General features: G+C 42.8%; 1 protein-coding gene across 4 annotated transcripts in view; it reads left to right on the forward strand.

Moving 5' to 3' along the window:
• DYRK3 (dual specificity tyrosine phosphorylation regulated kinase 3) overlaps nt 1–19,355 on the forward strand; it is a 33,531-nt gene extending 14,176 nt beyond the window's left edge. For 2 of the 4 annotated variants that reach the window (XM_039534431.1, XM_039534433.1), the window contains 2 exons: nt 9,612–9,727; nt 16,621–19,355. In XM_039534431.1, coding sequence (XP_039390365.1) covers nt 9,644–9,727; nt 16,621–18,192 — 1,656 coding nt within the window. In that variant the 5' untranslated portion in view covers nt 9,612–9,643 and the 3' untranslated portion in view covers nt 18,193–19,355. Of the gene's footprint in view, nt 1–6,743; nt 6,938–7,685; nt 7,974–9,611; nt 9,728–16,620 lie in introns of those variants that run through there. The other 2 variants (XM_039534430.1, XM_039534434.1) reach the window with 2 other exon arrangements.
• Nucleotides 19,356–19,559: the final 204 nt, after the last annotated feature.

The raw sequence follows: 19,559 nt of genomic DNA on the forward strand, positions 1-19,559 counted from the left end.
AACAAATAGTTTCCAGCCCTCGTGGAAAGGGGCGGGGGCGGGGGGAGGAGCTGCGAAATGTGAACGCGTGTCTGAGTCTGGAGACAGCTGGTCACAATACAAGCCTGACGAGGTATCAACTGCCCCATCCTGGAACACACCCTCAGGAGTTGTGGCTTGTGCTTTAGGGCCCTGATTGCGTTAATTCAGCCCTTCGAGCTAAGCAGCTCTGCCAAAATCTCACTTCTTTGGGGGGACAGTTCCTCATTTTAGATTCTTACTTTACAAAGTGTACCAAAATCTTCCTAACCTTTGTTAAAAATAAACCTTACAAAACCACTTAATAATTCTCACCCAGTTTGCATTTTACTTAGCACGGATAGTGGATAGAGATTTTTTGTACTTGCCTCTTGCAAAGGGTGCAGTCACATAGCTTTCTGTCTCTCACTTTTGATTAATTGCCTGACCTCCTGCCAGAGGTCTCCAAACGCCTTCCCCTGCAATGCTACATGGCCCATCCTGTATACAATAATATTTCATGTATGTGTGTATGCATCTGTCTTTGATAAAGAGTGTTATTTCCCCCCTTCTTTTTAGTGAATATTACTCACAGGTTCTCATGTCCGGAGCTGCAGTGATTGTCTTGCAAACACTGCAGGGGGATGTTTAAATCAAACCAAAAATATTTTCATTTAAACTTATATAAACATTTCTAATCAAATAGACCAGGCAGAGCGAGCACAGCATAGAATCATAGAATATCAGCGTTGGAAGGGACCTCAGGAGGCAGGGGCAGCTCTAGCAATTTCGCCGCCCCAAGCACGGCGGCACGCCGCGGAGGGCGCACTGACGGTCGCCGGTCCCGCGGCTCCAGTGGACCTCCTGCAGACGTGCCTGCGGAGGGTCCGCTGGTCTCGCAGCTCCGGTGGAGCATCCGCAGGCATGCCTGCGGGACGTCCACCGGAGCCGCGGACCAGCAGACCCTCCACAGGCATGCCTGCGGGAGGTCCACCGGAGCCGCCTGCCGCCCTCCCGGCGACAGGCAGAGCGCCCCCCGTGGCATGCCGCCCCAAGTACACACTTGGCACGCTGGGGTCTGGAGCCGGCCCTGTCAGGAGGTCATCTAGTCCAACCCCCTGCTCAAAGCAGGACCAATTCCCAATTAAATCATCCCAGCCAGGGCTTTCTCAAGCCTGACCTTAAAAACCTCTAAGGAAGGAGATTCCACCACCTCCCTAGGTAACCCATTCCAGTGCTTCACCATTCTCTGAGTGAAAAAGTTTTTCCTAATATCCAACCTAAACCTCCCCCACTGCAACTTGAGACCATTACTCCTTGTTCTGTCATCAGGTACCGCTGAGAACAGTCTAGATCCATCCTCTTTGGAACCCCCTTTCAGGTAGTTGAAAGCAGCTATCAAATCCCCCCTCATTCTTCTCTTCTGTAGACTAAACAATGTGGGAAGCATGGCCTGATGCTGTCATGGTTGTCCCCTTACTCTGATAAACAGAGGACTTTAGAGCAGTCAATTCAGCTCCTGTAAGAAGCACTAAGGCCTCAATCCTACAATAGGATGCATGCAAGTGGACCTGTGTCAATGAGGATTTACATCAATACGATGCTGCACTGGCCTGTCTGAATGGATCCAATTGCAGGACCAGGGCCTAAATTAATTTTTAATATCCCTTTTTAAAGCTGTTTTCAGCAGACATCTGTCTTCTGATATCTGGCTAGAAAACAAGAAAAGCAGAGTCCCAGGCATACCAAGCAAGAAGATACAGCAATTTCAAGACAGAAACTATTTGAAGGAAACCAGAAAATTAGTCACACATTTTGCTCTATGCAAGGTATAATGGGGAATGGCTGATGCAAGTAGGAAAGAAATGTGTGAGCAATTTTCTGGTTTTCTTCAAATAATTCCCACTTTGAAATGGGTGCGTTTGTGTTTGGGTGATACTAGATTTTGTGCAGGCTGACTACTTTTCAGATCCTTTACTGTATTTTAGGAGAAACATTTGCAACTTTAAAAAAAATCTGTGTTTCCAATTCAGACTTCTGTATATTGTTCAGACATCATAAACTTGCAGAGGATTCCAGAACTGTGACAGTATACGGATCTGATCCTGCAAACACTTATCCATCCACCCGCTTCACTTTACTCATTGTGAGATGTCCCATTGAAGGGATATCACAGAAACTAGATGGCTTAAGTGTTGGGCAGACTGAAAACAGGCAAAGTTGTTGCACAGTATGGGCTCACAGATGTGACTGGGGGTTGAGGGGGAACTAAGAACAGGCATTCTTGATGCATAGCACAGGAACACAGCACTGAACCTGGGGCCTCTCTTGGAGCATGCGCCAAAGATGCCACAGTCACACCACGCTGAGACCAGGGGAACTGAGAATAAGCAGGTTCAGTGCATGCCTTTGTTGAGATGCACGATGAGAATACCCACTGCAATGAATGGGATGGTTCACACCCCTCTTAGCTATTCTTTCAAGCTATTTTAATCTTCATGAGATTTTCTGATTCCACACCTCTGCAAGTCTCCTGTGCTACAGAGGAGCATGCAGAGCCCCTTCACCCTACACTGAGGTGGGGTAGGGACTCTGGGGTCCCTTCCCCCTTTCTACCTCCTTCTAGCAGATGCACTCCTCACAGACCCACCTAGAGAACAAGGAAATGCACAGTTAAAGTAACCTCTTCTAGACCATACACGCCACACAACATTAACTCTGCTACTGGGAAGATGGCCTTAGTCACAGGGAATATACCAATACCTTATCCATCCTAACAAAAACTGATAGTTTCATAGTGCCCACAATGCTCCATGTCAGCATTCCTATTATACACTTCTATGTACCTTCATTGTGTTCTCTGTTGCACCATTGATACAAGATGCTGGTAGGGCACAGGCAGACCTCACAGTGGTATAGCAAGGCCATTTTCTTGAGGCACTTCTGAGAGCAGGAATCAGAGGGTTTAAAAGATGTAAAATTTCCTCTGATTTAGGATGAAAAAGGGCAGTGTTGGGCTAACTGCTGAACTCCACCCACTTTAAGGAAGGAAGGCACTGAGATCTCCCTGAGGTACTCTTTATTGTGGTGATTAAAGGGTAAGAGGGTTAAGGCAGTGGTGGGAATGCTATGGGAAGCATTATCTTAACTAAAAGCAGCAAAGAGTCCTGTGGCACCTTATAGACTAACAGACATTTTGGAGCATGAGCTTTCATGGGTGAATACCCACTTCATCGGATGCATGTAGTGGAAATTTCCAGAGGCAGGTATAAACATGCAAGCAAGAATCAGGCTAGAGATAACGAGGTTAGTTCAATCAGGGAGGATGAGGCCCTCTTCTAGCAGTTGAGGTGTGAACACAAGGGATGAGAAATTGCTTTTGTAGTTGGCTAGCCATTCACAGTCTTTGTTTAATCCTGAGCTGATAGCGTCAAATTTGCAGATGAACTGAAGCTCATCAGTTTCTCTTTAAAGTCTGGTCCTGAAGTTTTTTTGCTGCAGGATGGCTACCTTTAAATCTGCTATTGTGTGTCCAGTGAGATTGAAGTGTTCTCCTACAGGTTTTTGTATATTGTCATTCCTAATATCTAATTTGTGTCCATTTATCCTTTTATGTAGGGACTGTCCTGTTTGGCCGATGTACATAGCAGAGGGGCATTGCTGGCATATGATGGCGTATATTACATTGGTGGACGTACAGGTGAATGAACCAGTGATGGTGTGGCTGATCTGGTTAGGTTCTGTGATGGTGTCACTGGTGTAGATATGTGGGCAGAGTTGGCATCGAGGTTTGTTGCATGGATTGGTTCCTGAGTTAGAGTTACTATGGTGCGGTGTGTAGTTACTGGTGAGAATATGCTTCAGGTTGGTGGGTTGTCTGTGTGCGAGGACTGGCCTGCCACCCAAGGCCTGTGAAAGTGAGGGATCATTGTCCAGGATGGGTTGTAGATCACTGATGATGCGTTGGAGAGGTTTTAGCTGGGGACTGTATGTGATGGCCAGTGGAGTTCTGTTGGTTTCTTTCTTGGGCTTGTCTTGCAGTAGGAGGCTTCTGGGTACACGTCTGGCTCTGTTGATCTGTTCCTTATTTCCTCATGCGGGTATCGTAGTTTTGAGAATGCTTGGTGAAGATTTTGTAGGTGTTGATCTCTGTCTGAGGGGTTGGAGCAGATGCGGTTGTACCTCAGTGCTTGGCTGTAGACAATGGATCGTGTAGTGTGTCCGGGATGGAAGCTGGAGGCATGAAGGTAAGCATAGCGGTTGGTGGGCTTTTGGTATAGGGTGGTGTTAACATGACCATCACTTATTTGCACCGTGGTGTCTAAGAAGTGGACCACCTGTGTAGATTGGTCTAGGCTGAGATTGATGGTGGGGTGGAAGCTGTTGAAATCGTGGTGGAATTTTTCCAGAGTCTCCTTCCCATGAGTCCAGATGATGAAGATGTCATCAATGTAGCGTAGGTAGAGAAGGGGCATGAGTGAACGAGAGCTGAGGAAATATTGTTCCAGGTCACCCACAAAAATGTTGGCATATTGTGGGGCCATGCGGGTGCCCATAGCGGTGCCACTGGTCTGGAGGTATATATTGTCATTATTATCTTAACTGTGCATTTCCTTGTTTTCTAATGTTTGTGGGTTTTGTGTGTATTTGCTGATCCTTAGGCATGTGCGTTTCAGGTGGCCACTTCTACATTCTGGGAGGGTATGATGAGGCATTGCTAGGCAACCTACCCTCCCTTTAATTGTGTTTTGTTAGTGAATAAAGGATTCCACATGGCTTCACACACAGGAACAGTCAGTAGAAAAAGAACAAAAGCCCTTGTACACTTTAAAAGGTTTTGAATAATGATTTATAGAAATAAATCACAGTTTAGTGTGAATAGAGTCTCCAATTCCTCTCACATGCATGACATGTGCCTCTGGGGATATGGGCAGGGTTGTGATGCCTGCTGCCAACACTAGATGGCTCTCAGGTTTTCCTTTCAGAGGGGTAGCTGTGTTAGTCTGTATCAGCAAAAACAACAACGAGTCCTTGTGGCACCTTAGAGACTAACAAATTTATTTGGGCATAAGCTTTTGTGGGCTAAAACCCACTTCCGTGAAAGCTTATGCCCAAATAAATTTGTTAGTCTCTAAGGTGCCACAAGGACTCCTCTAGGTTTTCCTTTGCAACACAATTCATATCTCCCCTCATCAGCAAACCAAGAGTTAGGGACACAGGACTCTCATTAACATCTCCTTTGTTCAAACACGCATTAGAGGACCGTAACACTTTACATAGAGTAGACATATTCCCTACCCTAAAAAGTTTCTCTCCCTCTCTCTTAGGTACTTATCTGACCATTATTGTAGTAGCTGAGTGCTTTACAATCTTGAATGCATTTATCCTTATAGTACTCCTGTGAGGTAGGAAAGTGCTAGCTATTAGACTCATTTTACTGATGGGAGTCAGACATCTTCACTGACACAAGAGTTTTTTTTGGTTTTGTTTTTGTACAAGATCCCTAATACATACTAGTTATCTCACTGTAAAATCCTAAATGGAGACAAGGTACTGGTAGTTTTTGTCACAAGGTAGCCCTAGCCAGCAGTATAGTGCTGACTTCTCCTAGTTCACCTCACGGTAAAACCACAGTGCCTTGTCTCTGCTCTATTTTTCCCTTGGAGTAGCTAACCTGCATTAATTATCCCACAGTAACAACGTGCCTTTTTGGCTAGTGAAGACAGCCGCAGAGAGGCTAAGGCCGAGTCCACGCTACAAACTTCTGTTGGTCAGGGTGTGTGGAAGTGTGATCCTTGACCAAAATAGCTGTTTTGGCAAAAAAAACCTGGCAAAACTGTGCTTTTGCTGGTATAGCTTATTTCATTGGTGAGGAGTGTGTGCTAGAATAAACTCCACTGGCAAAAGTGCAGTTTTGCCTTTATGATCTGTGTCCACACTAGGAGCAGTAATATACTGGTATAGCTATTCCAGAAAAATACTTCTAGTGTAGACTTATCCAAGGTCACACAGGGAGTCTATGGTGGAGCTAGAAATTGAACCAGGTCTCTATCTAGCACCCTAACCGCTCATCCAGTCTTCCTGTTATCTCAGTAGGCATCACAGGAGACACAGGAGGAAATGAACAGGGCTTTGCAGTTAAAAGGGGCTATATGTAAAGGAAGAATATATATAGATATATATATATATTTATATTTATATATATATATATATATATGGAAAGGGGAAAAGCCAAACCTTATTACACTCCAGGGACCCAGGGGAGGGCCTCTCCCAGCAACAAACGTGTTTGCTTAGCTGCAGTTATGTCAATGGAATGGAAAACTTTCCATTTCCAATCCCCAGTAGCTTTTGACTGGGTGTGGGTGGGTGTGGAGAGTTAAGGTTTGTTTGCACCAAGTGAGTCCCAGGCAGCAGCAGCAGCTCTGGGTCTTGCACACCAGAGTGGGGCACGGGGGGGACAGGTCCCCCCACTTTGGGGCACACCTCGATCCCGCCGTGTGCCGGGCTGGGGGCTCTGCGCGGGGAAGCAGAGACACTGCTCCCCACGAGGGTCTCAGAGAAGGGAGCGCACAGGGCAAGGCCAGGCCGGGAGCTTCCAGTGTTCCCCCGCCCCAATCCCAGCCCCGTTCCCCTTCCTCCGCCTCCCCGTTCAGCCCGGGTTATTTTCCCTGCTCTTTCCCCCTCTCTCCTCCCCCTCCCGCCCCTTTCCCCTCCCCCTCCTGTCCCTCAGCGCGCAGACGCGGCCGCTGCCGGGCCGGGCGGGGAGGACGTTGCCCTAGCAACCGCCCGGGGTCCCGCCGCTGCCGCGGCCTGGGCCCGAGCGAAGGAGCCGCCCCAGCCCGGGGGAGCGGTGTGCGGGGCCGGGAGGGGGATGGGGCCCGCTGCCCCCCCGCCGTGATGCTGCTGAGCAGGAAGCCGGAGGGGCCGCTCACCGCAGGTAACGCGGGGACCCGCATCCCGGCCGGGGTCTCGGGGCCGCCCCAGTGCAGCCCCGGCTCGGTCCCACGTGCCAGGGCCTGGCATGGGACACGGTCCCCCCCACCCCGCCTCCATGTGCCCGGGGGAGCCGGTGGCCGATGCACTTGGGTCGGCCTGGGTCCGTCCCCCCCCCCCAGCGGTGCACCCCTCGGGGGAGTGATGCACTTGGGCGGGGGGGGGGTCGGCCTGGGCCCCCCCAGCGGTGCACCCCTGAGGGGGGTGATGCACTTGGGCGGGGGGGATCGGCCTGCCCCCCCCCCCCCCAGCGGTGCACCCCTGAGGGGGGTGATGCACTTGGGCGGGGGAGATCGGCCTGCCCCCCCCAGCGGTGCACCCATGAGGGGGGTGATGCACTTGGGCTGGTGGGGATCGGCCTGCCCCCCCCCAGCGGTGCACCCCTGAGGGGGGTGATGCACTTGGGCTGGGGGGCTGCCTGCCGGGGGGGACCCGAGGGACGTTGGCAGCACAGGGCGGGGAACCCCTGGAGCTGGGGGAGGGAACAGAGGGATCACAACACCACGGGGCGAGGGGGTTTGATCCCGGGGGTGGGGGGCAGCTGGGAGGGTCCGGAATGCAGGGGGAGGCGGGCTTCCCATCCACTCAGACAGATGGAAACCCCCCGGGGGTGGGGGATGAGTGATTAGAGGGATAAAAATAAGGAGGAAAAGTGGTTGGTCCTACGGAGGGGACGACAGCTGGGAGTATAATCAAGGGCAGGGGAGTACTGGGGTGAGATCCCATAGGCGCGGGAATAACTAGGGGGAACCTAAAGTGTGGTGGGAAGTGAAATCGAATGACAGGAGACATAGACTGTCTTGGGAAACATCTCCTAAGGGTGCGAGTTACTCGTTGTCCCAGGAAACCAGTGGAAGCCTAATCATCACATGAGACTTTTGAAACTAGACTGGACAAAGCACCGGAGAACAGATTGTAACGAACAAGCCAGTTCTGGACAAGGCGTGAAATATGCAAACAATAGAAAACTTCCTTCCGTGGTGATTTCAAATGATGCCGAGTTTCTTTCAGTGCCTACTTTTTTTTTCTTTTTTTTTGGTAACTTAGTAGCTGTTATGTCTTTGTACATTTCACTCTGCTAAACCAAAAGGGGAGGATGAATACAGCAAAAACAGCAATTGGTTGTTAAAACAACACATTTTATCTGTATAGCATCCATCTAAAATATCCTAGGTGTTTTTACGGGAAAACAAATGTGGATTAAATGACTCAAACCAGGCCAGATTTCATCAGGACTTGGGCAGACTCTGCACAAGGAAAGGAACATTCCTGGCATTTTTCCTTTGGCAACTTATTTTATATCTTTGACTGTGTTTTCAATTAATGCTTGAAGTGCAGTATTCATTTGTTATTCTTTAAAGTAACCACAAGAGTAGAGTAGTTTTTGAGAATCCAAGTTTAAAGGAAGCTAGAGAGTTTCCAGAGGTTAAGAAAAGGAACACAATTTTCCCACTCTTCTAATTTGTACAGTATCTGCATTATATAATTCTGTAAATATGTGTTCTAGCATTCAGTTCTGTGACTTATACAATGTATTATAAATTTACTATTGAGTACCTTTCACATATATCAGTATACTGTACAAAACATTCCTAATAACACACAAGTTTACAAAGAAGCTGGTGATACATTGTTGTAAAAAAATATAGTTCATTCTTCATACACAGCAGTGAATAAGCATGTTCTCTGGTGGCAGATGAAATTAGCTGATCACATTTTACCTTGAATTTGTAACTGGGAATTTTTAAATAAAATTTTCAACTTCCCAATTGTGATTGCTTGTTTGGAAGAAGTGATGGAGTTTTGCATTTTGTTAGCAGAACTAAAATGAAAAACTAAGTAGTTAAACTTTTAGAGCATTGTTTTGGTATAAGAAGGACAGTATTTATAGCAATGAGAGAGGATGTCATATTATTTTGATATAAATATAGTTAGTACTTTTTGTCTAACTCACACTGACATTTTGAGTGCAGATGGTGATCAAAACTCTGGAGTTTTAATGTTAATTGCTTTAGCCAATTTTATTTTAAGCACAGTCACAGAACTTTGTCTATTACTGTAGAAATCATTTAAAATTCTTTTTTTTTTTGCCAGCCATTGTTAGTAGCAACGAATTTACTGACTTTGGTTCCTTCACATCATATTTACAGAGAACCTACTTTAAAGGATAGTCTTATCCAGTATTTAAATGCCTGCTCATTTTCCATTGCCACTCTAAATACGGATAGTTCGGGATTATCCTTCCTTTTCCTTAAAATAGGATATTGGTTAAAGGTTCTTAAGGATGTTTTTGCACTGCAAAAAAATGACAGATGAGTCTAATTAAAGAGAAGCTCCTAGTTTTTTTTAAAAAAAGAACCAGAAAACTAAGGTTTGCACAGTGCTTTCTAAATGCTTAGGATCATTAAAAGAAATAAAACTGTTGAGTAGCTCATTAATATTCAGCTATGATGCTCTTGCTGTATTTTATCCAATAAATTAGCAAAAACGGAATGTCTTAGCAAAAACTTTGAAGAATGATTACAAATGAGAGAGTTTTTAGGAGCTGAGACAAATGTCTTTTCCTGTATTAGTGCACACGGTTGTGACTAACTGGCTTCTGTATTTGACATCTTTAGCCAGGTTTGGAGATGGATTGTATGATTCCTACATGAGAATAGATCAAATTAGGTACCCAGATCCTACAAATGAAGAACACAGCCCTTCTGGACTTCCTTCACTTGGGAGATCAAATGTGAGTAATTTTCTGGCTTCTTGCACTGGTGATCTGGTTGGTAATGAAATCATGATATAAACTAAGTAGTCACACAGTAAATTAATAAAGCTAGATATTATAACCTTGTCACAGCTTGTTAACACACTTGCTTTTACTAACTAGCAATAAAAAGGTAACAAGATATGGTGTTCTGCATGAACTGGCTAAGTAACTCTGAATAAGCTAATTTATAATCCATTGTCCATGCTTTGATCAAGAAAGTTAGTTTACAACCTGTTTGGGACCTCATGCCATAGCACATCACATACTGATATATATGATAGTTTATTAATCCACAGCTGTATTCTACTTTAACTAGTGCACACTTATATTTATTGTCTCACATGAAAGTACTGGAAATAACAGGGGCATAATAGTAGAACAACAACAAGAAGTTCTGTTTTTACAAATATGTGATTTGTAGATACACCCAACATAATACAAAAAAAATATTTTTTTGTGTGGGGGCACTAGCATTATCTGGCACTTTAATTGATAGCAAAATAGCACTTCACAGACTTCTGATGTTCAATTTGTATTTTTGTAGAAGTTGTACATTTCTTAAACAGACGTTTTGAATCATGTGATCCTTTCTTTAATTGTCTCAGCTGGACTGTAGCAGTCATATTCAGCTGTGTAACAGTCATACTGTAAAATGGTCTGGAAATATATTTAGGCTCCAGTTGAATTCTGTCTGAAATCTTGTGCTCCTTGAAAATTTGTGGCTAAAAGCCAGATTGAAGAAATGGGATAGATGAAGGGACAAATTTAAAAATGAACGTATTGAGAAGTCAATAGAGTTGAGATCACTTATGCCAGCAGTTAATTTGACTGTTTTCTTCCTCAAACACTGAGGTGCCTATGTGTGAGAGAGAGAGATGTGTGAGCATATTGAAGCAAAAGAGCTGTAGTGCTGTCTTTAAATAATCCTTTAAATGATTAATGATTGTGCAGTTTTCTTGAGATATAAAGTGCTATATCTAACTTACAACATATCCAGACATTTTCACAACTGTATTAAAATCAACTCTGGAACTAACAAGACACATGCCAAAAATAGCCCCTTGATCACTTTGCTTGTGTGTCACATCTCTTCTTTTCTCCTTCATCTGTATTTTGTCTGTTTAGACTGTCAGTTCTTTGGGACAAGGACTTTGTTTTCTTTCTTGTTTGTAAAATGCCAAGCATTGTCTTTGTGCCAAACAAAACAAATACTTAGTAGTGTCCTGATGAGCAGGAATTAGGAATGCATGTGGAAATGAAAATTTTAAGCAGTTTTTAATGGGAAAATATTTAGATTGAAGAGATACTTCATTTCCTTTCTTCAACATTTTCTGTTTTGACATATAAAATTGCATTTGTATTGAAAACTCCAGGTACCCTCAACTGTCTCTCCTCTCAGTCAACACAGTACAGTAAACTAAATGTTTCTGCTTTCAGAGAGAGACAGTTTTAATTTAGTTTGTAAAAGTAACAGTTGAGACACTTGGAAGGGCAAAACATTTAGCAAACTGGCTAGCCATTTCCTTTTTATTCATAATGAAGTTTTTCTGAGTATGTGAAAACCCCTAAGAAATCTTCAGTGGAGTATCATTTGTGTTGTTTATCAAGTTTCTTGGCTGCTGACAGCTAATTTATGGCAAAAGTAAACTGTGCAGTTGCTGGCTTATAAAATGAAGCCATTGGAAGAAGGTTGATGTGTTGATTTCAGACCAATTCACCAATTTGCCAAGGTCATTTTGAATTCTAATCCCATCCTCCAAACTGCTTGCAACCCCTCCCAGCTTGGTGGTGTTCATCCACTTTATAGTAATTTCATCTACCATATATTCCCCATTTGCTTGTGAGAATGTTGTATGGGACTGTGTCAAAAGCCCTATTAAAGACAAGATATATCTACTGCTTCCCATGCATCCACTATGCCCGTTATCCTGTTAGAGAAGGAAATTAGTTTGGCTTGGCATGTTTTGTTCCTGACAAATCCATATTGGCTATTACTTATCATCTTATTCTCCAGGTTTGAACAAATGCTTGTTTAATCCAGGGCTTTGGAGCGGAGCCCAGAGCTGGAGCGCGGAGCAGCTCCGGAGCAGTGGAGCTGCATGTTTTTGCCTGGAGCTGGAGCGGAGCCGGAGCAATGCTCCAAAGCCCTGGTTTAATCATTTGTTCCGGTATCTTTCTGAGTATCAAAGTTAGGCTGACTGGTGTATAATTCTCCTTATGTTTGCCCTTCTCCGGCCCACTAGGACTTCACCTGTCCTCCATGAGTTCTTGAATATAATCATTAATGGTTTAGAGATTGCTTCAGCTGGTTCCTTAAGTACTCTGTGGTGAATTTTATCAGGCTTTGTTGACTTAAATACATCTCTTTTATCTTTCTGAAGCCTTAGAGCTTTATTCACCCACCTGGGTACAGAGGGATACAATTTGCTCCTTCTGTACCTATTTCCAGAGGAACTCTGCAAATTGAGGCTGCCATGGAGATGCATTGAATCAGCACAGATATCTGACGGGCCTTTAACAGCCATTATTCTGCAGTTATAACTTTTGATCAAATACTACAATTTTTTAATAGACTAAGTTGAAGCTAGTAGCATGTAGTAAAATAGCTGCACAAGTTTAAGCTCAGATGGGTTTTGTGAGTTGTGCAGGGCTTATAAATGCAGCAGTTCTGATTTCCTCAGCAGTATTGGTAGTCTGAAGTGTCAGAAGACTTCAGGATAACTCAGACAGCCAGTAAATGAGGACGAACAACATTGTGGATGAGACCTTGCCACTTGTGATGATTAAAACAATATACCGTATATACTTGTTCATAAGCTGAATGTTTTTGGTAAAAAAGTGACACATCAAAGAGCGGGGGTCAGCTTATAAATGGGTTTACACCAAAATTTGATGATTTTAAACTCTATGGAATCATTGAATTGAATATCTAATACATTGTTGTTTTGTTTAGCTGGAGTATCTGCAGGCATGGAGCCCCTCAGTTCCCAGTGTCCGTGGTTTGCTGTTCCCAGCCAATGGGTTCCCGCAGCTTCCATTGGCTGGGAATGGCAAACCACAGACACTGGGAGCTGAGGGGCTCCGTGCCTGTGAATGCTCCAGGTAAACAAAACGTCCAGGCCTGCTAGCGGCTTACCCTAATGGGCCAGGAGCCAAAGTTTGCCAACCCTTGAAATACAGGGTCAGCTTATGAAAGGGTCATACAGTTTTTGCTCTTTTTACCTAACCATCTTGGGGGGTCGGCTTATAAACAAACGGGCTAATGAACAAGTATATACAGTATATTTTTAACTACCTTTGTCTATATTAAGGGGATAATATTCACCATTTTAAAAAAATCCTTTACCCTTATTATCATTGTAGCATCTTAAAACTAAAAAGTGTAAACAAGTAAATCAATAAATCTTGCTTTTCACCATTTTTACTGTTTATTTTTGGGGTGGAGGGAGGAGAGGGTTTTTTTTTTCGTTTGGTTGGGTTTTTTTTGGTTTTTTTTAAGCACATGAGTCAGGTGCTGGCTTCAATGAAACTGAATTAGTCAGTTTCACCTGCTGGTTCTCAAGTACAGGCACAAGGCAGCAGTTTGGGTTTCTAGCTCTACAAGGGATCACCACAGTCAAAGAATTCATAAAAGCATTTCTCTTTAGATTTTGTATTTCTTTTTAGCCCCCTCTTTTTTTCTTTGTGAATCCTAAATGTTATGGCGGCACTATTTGCTAGTGCCCTTTGAGGTACATCATCATTTGGAGAATGGTTATACCATACTTAGCATGATCATTCTAGCCCTTAAAGTGTTGCACTAGTTCCTAATTCTGCAGCACTGTAACAGAAGTGTGTATGATGCTCTAAGGCCCTGTTTGTATTCTAGGATGTCTCGTGACCAGCTCTGGGTTACAGGACAACAAAGCAAAGTTGATTCTTTATATTCTAGGGCATCTTGATGAGTTTGTCTAGTATAGGAACATAAGATACCTGCAGGGCGGTGTATCAATGTGAGATTTAAATGTAAGTTAAAGAGTTCATTAGCCTATTTTAAAGGGTGAAACTCTGCCTTAACACCTTCATCCTGAATTGTTTTCCAGGTATGAATTTTGGGAAGGGGGCAGGGCATGAAAGAGAATAAAAAATGCATAGAAACTGGCAAAGTAATTTGTGAGTGGACTGCAGCTGCATACAGGCAAGCACAGGAAGGAATCCCAAGTAATGCAGGGATGTGAGCAGCAGTGGGTCAGGCTCTGTGAAATGCTTTGATTTTTGAGCTGTTCCCAATATGCCACTAAAGAGTTAACCACCAATCTTGCTGCTTTTTAAAAATGTTTTTTGAATTTAGAGAAAGTTCAGTGTTTTGCTTTTCAGCCCAACCTCCTTCTACATCCTGGTGGGAGGAGTGTCAAATGGAGGTCATGCTGGAAACAAAATACTGAACTTTTTCTAAGTAGTATTGTGTGTATGTAAAATATATAATATCATGTACTCAAATTGACTTCACCTTTAAAAATCAAGTCAAGTTCAGTGGACTTAAAGACCTTTCCAATAAAGTGTTTCAAACACCTGAAATAAGTATTCTGTAATGGACCATTAAATAGCTGAGTGAAAGCTCTGAAAGCCTTCTATTAAAAGGATATGGTTAGAAGTGCTCCTTCAATGGCTTTTCATCCCTTGCTGTTATGGGTAATTCATCTGTTCCTGTTGCTTATTCCTCACCTGAAGTTCTAATTCTCTTGCATAATCATCTCTCTAGGACCATTTATTTAGGATTAATGATGTAGAAAAGGGAGAGGCATCAAAACTTTCAAATGGCACACAATTATTTGTAAAGTCTAAAGAAGACTGAGGAACTTTGCAGGAATCTCATAAAGCTAGATACATAGGCATTACTTGATGGAAGATGAAATTTAGTGAAGTTCACTATAGCACATACAGTCATGGCCCTTTAAAATCCTTCCTGCCTGCATGGTGAGTTAATTTAAATAACAGAGAGTTCTTGTACAAAGAATATTCTTTCTTGTAGTACAGGTAGACTTTTCAAGGACTAAGGCTATGTGCTTAATCAAATTCTGATTGCAGTCAATGTAAAAAAGACATGGTCACACACAAGATTTCTGCTATGGAGAGCAGTTTTTCAGACATCTTAACAAAAACAAAACAAAACCCCAAAACAAAAACTGAACCTTTTTCCAAGTCTGGATTCTCTGTTCATTTGCAAATTTACCATTTTGATCTATTTGCCCTTCATTCTATTTGCCTTTCATTTAGGATCTTGTAGTATCTCTCACTCTTATCTCAGCAGTTCAGCCACAGGCTGAAAGAATAAAGTGTTTATTGTATGTTTTCAGTGAGTTCCTGGAAAGGTGGGTCTCTTACAACGTATTGTCCACATTTCTGGGCAGACATAGCACTGAATAAAAGGGAGATTCCAAAGGCCTAATCATTACTGATCTGAGACAGGCTCCTAGAGGAAGTCTGCATTTTCCAGGCTCCTGTCATGAAGTGCACACTAACATTTCAGTGCAGAGCCAGCAAATTGACTCTTACCCAGGACGGAGGACAGGGGATATTTGCGAAGTTGTTTTTGGCAAACATAATCATTGCTCCTATTTACTGACTGTGTTGAGATGGTGGATTGTATGTAACTAAAAAGTAATTGGATGTTATTGCTCTGGAGTTACAGGTTTATTTATATTTTTGCTTGATTGCTAAGCAGCTATTTTAGTTTCAGGGACTGGGCTTGGCATATGTCTCACATCTTTATTGAGATTAAAGGCCAGAATGGAAAACAGATGTTGCTGCACTAGTCCTGACTTTCTTCAGCATTGCATAGGATAGTATCTCATGCGATCTTGCAGTGTAGAATGCTGGGGAAATGAAAGGAGGAATAATCGTGAATGAATGCATTGCCTTTAAAGGAAGGGACAGAATTTCAGGGAGCGCAGCATTGGCTAATTTTAATCCTGTAAAAATGACAAGTCCTAAATATATTCCACAATATTTTCCTACTAGTTGTAATGTTCTGTCTGCAACAAATTAACATCATGGTAGATGAAAATATTTATGCCCAAATTAGCTTAGAGCAGTGAGTGGAGATCTCTTGTGTTTTAGAACACTGGAAGGGGAGGAAAAAGGAAGGAAACTTGATGGAAGCTGGTATTCTTGGTGATACACACTGTATCCAGTTTTGCAGTCCGACACAGTAATGGGACCCTCTTTAAAGTCCATTGGAGTTGTGGGTGCATATTTGAGCATAAACACAACCTATTTTATCTTGTTTTGTCATCTTCCTCTTGATTGCTGTTGTCCCTTTTTTCCCCAACCTTTTACCCCATCCATCGTGGATTCCTCAACCCTATCCCTCTTACTGTATATCCCTTGTCTCCCCTCTGCACAGTTGTCCATGTAATATTCTCCCCCCCTCTGCACACATTCATGCTAGGTTGCATATTTCAAACAGGTGCAAGCTGCATCTGCCATTGGGTCATGTTTGCCGCACCCACCTCCAAGACTAAACATAGCAATACTGGGCTGCACCACCTGCCCTTCGGCTGACTAGATTCATGCTAGTGGGGATAGGCATTTGTGCAAGTCTGCTTAAAGTTTGCCTTTTCTGAACTAGAAGATAGAGTATATTTATACGTACTCCATTTTCAAAAAGTTCGTTGCATTTGGTGTACAATCACATGTATGGCAGTGCATATAACTCAGATTAGAATAAATAACAATGTAAATTATACAGTACATTTAAAATACATCTGCATTGTGAAAATAAATATAAACCTAATGCTGATGTCAAAGCGTTTTCTTTTATGTGGTATTATAATCTTATTCTATCCATTTAAAAAAAAAATTAAGATTGGCTTTTTTCATCCCTATAGGTTACTAGCAACAAACTCACTATGAAAGATCATCCTCTGACTGGAAGTCAGGTCAAAGTTGAGCAACTGTATGAGGACTCTGGCAATAAGAGGAGCAGTACTCTTCAGTCTGCAGGAATCAGTAGTTCCGAAAGATCTCTTCCTTCCCTGTCAAAAGATAAAAGTATAGACAGCTTAAGCACAGCCAAATCTTGTGGAAGTTCATCAAAAGTGCGCAAAGCTATCTCTCAGGCTCCAGAGCAAGCAGTGAAGCAATATAAACATCAGTTATCTGCTTACGAGCAGCAAGAAATATGTAACTTTTCTGAAATTTTCTTTGTGGGGCCAAATGCAAAAAAAAGGCAAGGAGTAGTCGGTGGCCCCAACAATGGAGGATATGATGATGACCAAGGTGGATACATTCATGTGCCTCATGACCATCTGGCTTACCGATATGAAGTACTTAAAATAATTGGAAAGGGCAGTTTTGGACAAGTAGCTAAAGTTTATGATCATAAACTCCACCAGCATTTGGCCTTAAAGATGGTTCGCAATGAGAAGAGGTTTCACCGTCAAGCAGCAGAAGAAATTCGGATTTTGGAGCATCTCAAGAAACAGGATAAAACTGGCAGCATGAATGTTATTCACATGCTAGAAAGTTTCACCTTTCGGAACCACATATGTATGACCTTTGAGCTCCTGAGCATGAACCTGTATGAGCTGATCAAAAGAAATAAATTTCAAGGGTTCAGTGTACAGCTGGTACGCAAGTTTGCCCACTCTATATTACAATGTTTGGAGGCTCTTTATAAAAACAAAATCATACATTGTGACCTGAAGCCAGAAAATATACTTCTAAAACAGCAAGGGCGGAGTGGCATCAAGGTTATTGATTTTGGGTCCAGCTGCTTTGAGCACCAAAGAGTCTACACGTATATTCAGTCTCGATTCTATAGGGCCCCAGAGGTCATTCTGGGAAGTCGCTATGGGATGCCCATAGACATGTGGAGTTTTGGTTGTATTCTGGTGGAACTGTTGACTGGATATCCTCTTTTTCCTGGAGAAGATGAGGGAGACCAACTGGCTTGTATGATGGAACTTCTTGGAATGCCACCTCAGAAGCTTTTGGATCAATCCAAGCGAGCCAAGAACTTCATCAACTCCAAGGGTCATCCTCGCTACTGCACTGCAACTACACATACAGATGGGAAAGTGATCCTCAATGGCAGTCGATCACGCAGGGGTAAAATGCGTGGTGCGCCAGGCAACAAAGACTGGGTGACAGCATTGAAAGGCTGTGATGACCCCTTGTTTATAGAATTCTTAAAAGAATGTCTTAACTGGGATCCTTCTGCGCGCATGACTCCAAGTCAAGCTTTAAGACACCCATGGATTTGTAAGCGAATGCTCAAACCACCCAGTACTGATAAAAGCATGGGTAAACGGATATCTAACTACACAAGCTCCTTCCCAGGAATAGGTTCTAAGTTGCCTCCAGTAGTTGGAGTGGCAAACAAACTGAGGGCTAATTTAACATCTGAATCAAATGGCAGTATACCGCTATGCACTGTGCTACCAAAACTGGTCAGTTAATAGAAAATTATGTATTCCCAGAATACATACCTTGTATTTTAATTATCTGCTAGAAATGTGTAAGGTGGTGAAATGCAGAGGTTTTTAATGGATTTACTTTTCATTAAACACTAAATCTTGTATAAAAAAAGATGAATCAAAATATAAACATTTCAAGGGCTAATTGTTTTATCAAGTTGTTTCAGTTGCAGTGTGGTGCATATTACATCACTTGATAGGTCAACACATCTGTTCTGGTCAGTGAGATTACATGCTTTAACAGTTGAGTTTAATAGCACTGTTTAAAAAAGAATCAAACCATTTCTTATCAGGACAGTTTTAGATAGCAAATGCTTTGTCACAAGAAAGCAAGAAAAAAGCATTTAAAATTGTATTCTGTTGGACAGAATGAGCTCTGCTTTCAATTAATCCCCAGGTGAACTTCTTTAAATTTGGATGAAATTTTACAGATTTACTGTCAAGAGCACAAGTGTTTTAATCAAAAAAGTGAGAATGTTGCTTGCCAATTGCAAATTTAGATTTGAATGATTTGGCTTCCCTATAGAATGCTTTCCCCTTACACATTTTGGAGGGCTCCTGGCATATAGGGATCCAAGTTGCTGCATTCCTAAATTTCTTAGGCTGGGATTTTCAAAGGAGCATACAAGTAGTTAGGACACATCAGTTGTGTGTAGACCTGCTATGATCAACTTCTGTACTGGGATATGCACTCACTACCCCCACTGAAGTCAATGGGAGTTGCAGGCGTGCACAAGAGCAGAACTGGACCATAACATGAAGTATAATTTGCTCAGGGCTATTGAAAACATTGTTTTGACTTAAATTTAATGTACACGTTTGCTAACTGATTCTTTCCCCATCCCTCCCAAAATGAAGATGCCCAGCCAAAATAAAATACCCTTGCCATTAGAGATGTTTACAGTACTGGCCTCTTAAAATCTTTTTTTCTGTCCTGCAGGGTGAATTCCACTGAATAACATTGAAATCCTTTTAAAAATAGTCACTCCTTTTTGCTAGATAAGTAGAATTTTTAAGGGTCAGGACTGTAACCAGAGGTTATGTGTGAGACAAGAGACTAGTCACTGAAAGAGTGGCCTGAAATTTTTTTAAACACAAATTGTCAGATTTGGTAAAGAGTAATAAATTTAAGTATTGAAATGAAAGTTTGTAAGGGGAGAAAGTTGCTTTGTTTCTAGCAGTGTCCTAGCAGGTGGCTGAAAGAATGAGATGCCTCAGATGCTGTTTTGAATGCTTCAGATATATTCTCTCTCTCTCTCTCCTGCTGGCAAGAATGTGAAACATTGGTATGACCAATAGAGACAGCAGCACAACTTGTCAAGATTGTTACTCCTCAGAGCCCCACGGTC

The sequence above is a fragment of the Mauremys reevesii genome, linkage group 4, assembly GCF_016161935.1.
Source record: "Mauremys reevesii isolate NIE-2019 linkage group 4, ASM1616193v1, whole genome shotgun sequence".
Classification (NCBI taxonomy): Eukaryota; Metazoa; Chordata; order Testudines; family Geoemydidae; genus Mauremys; species Mauremys reevesii.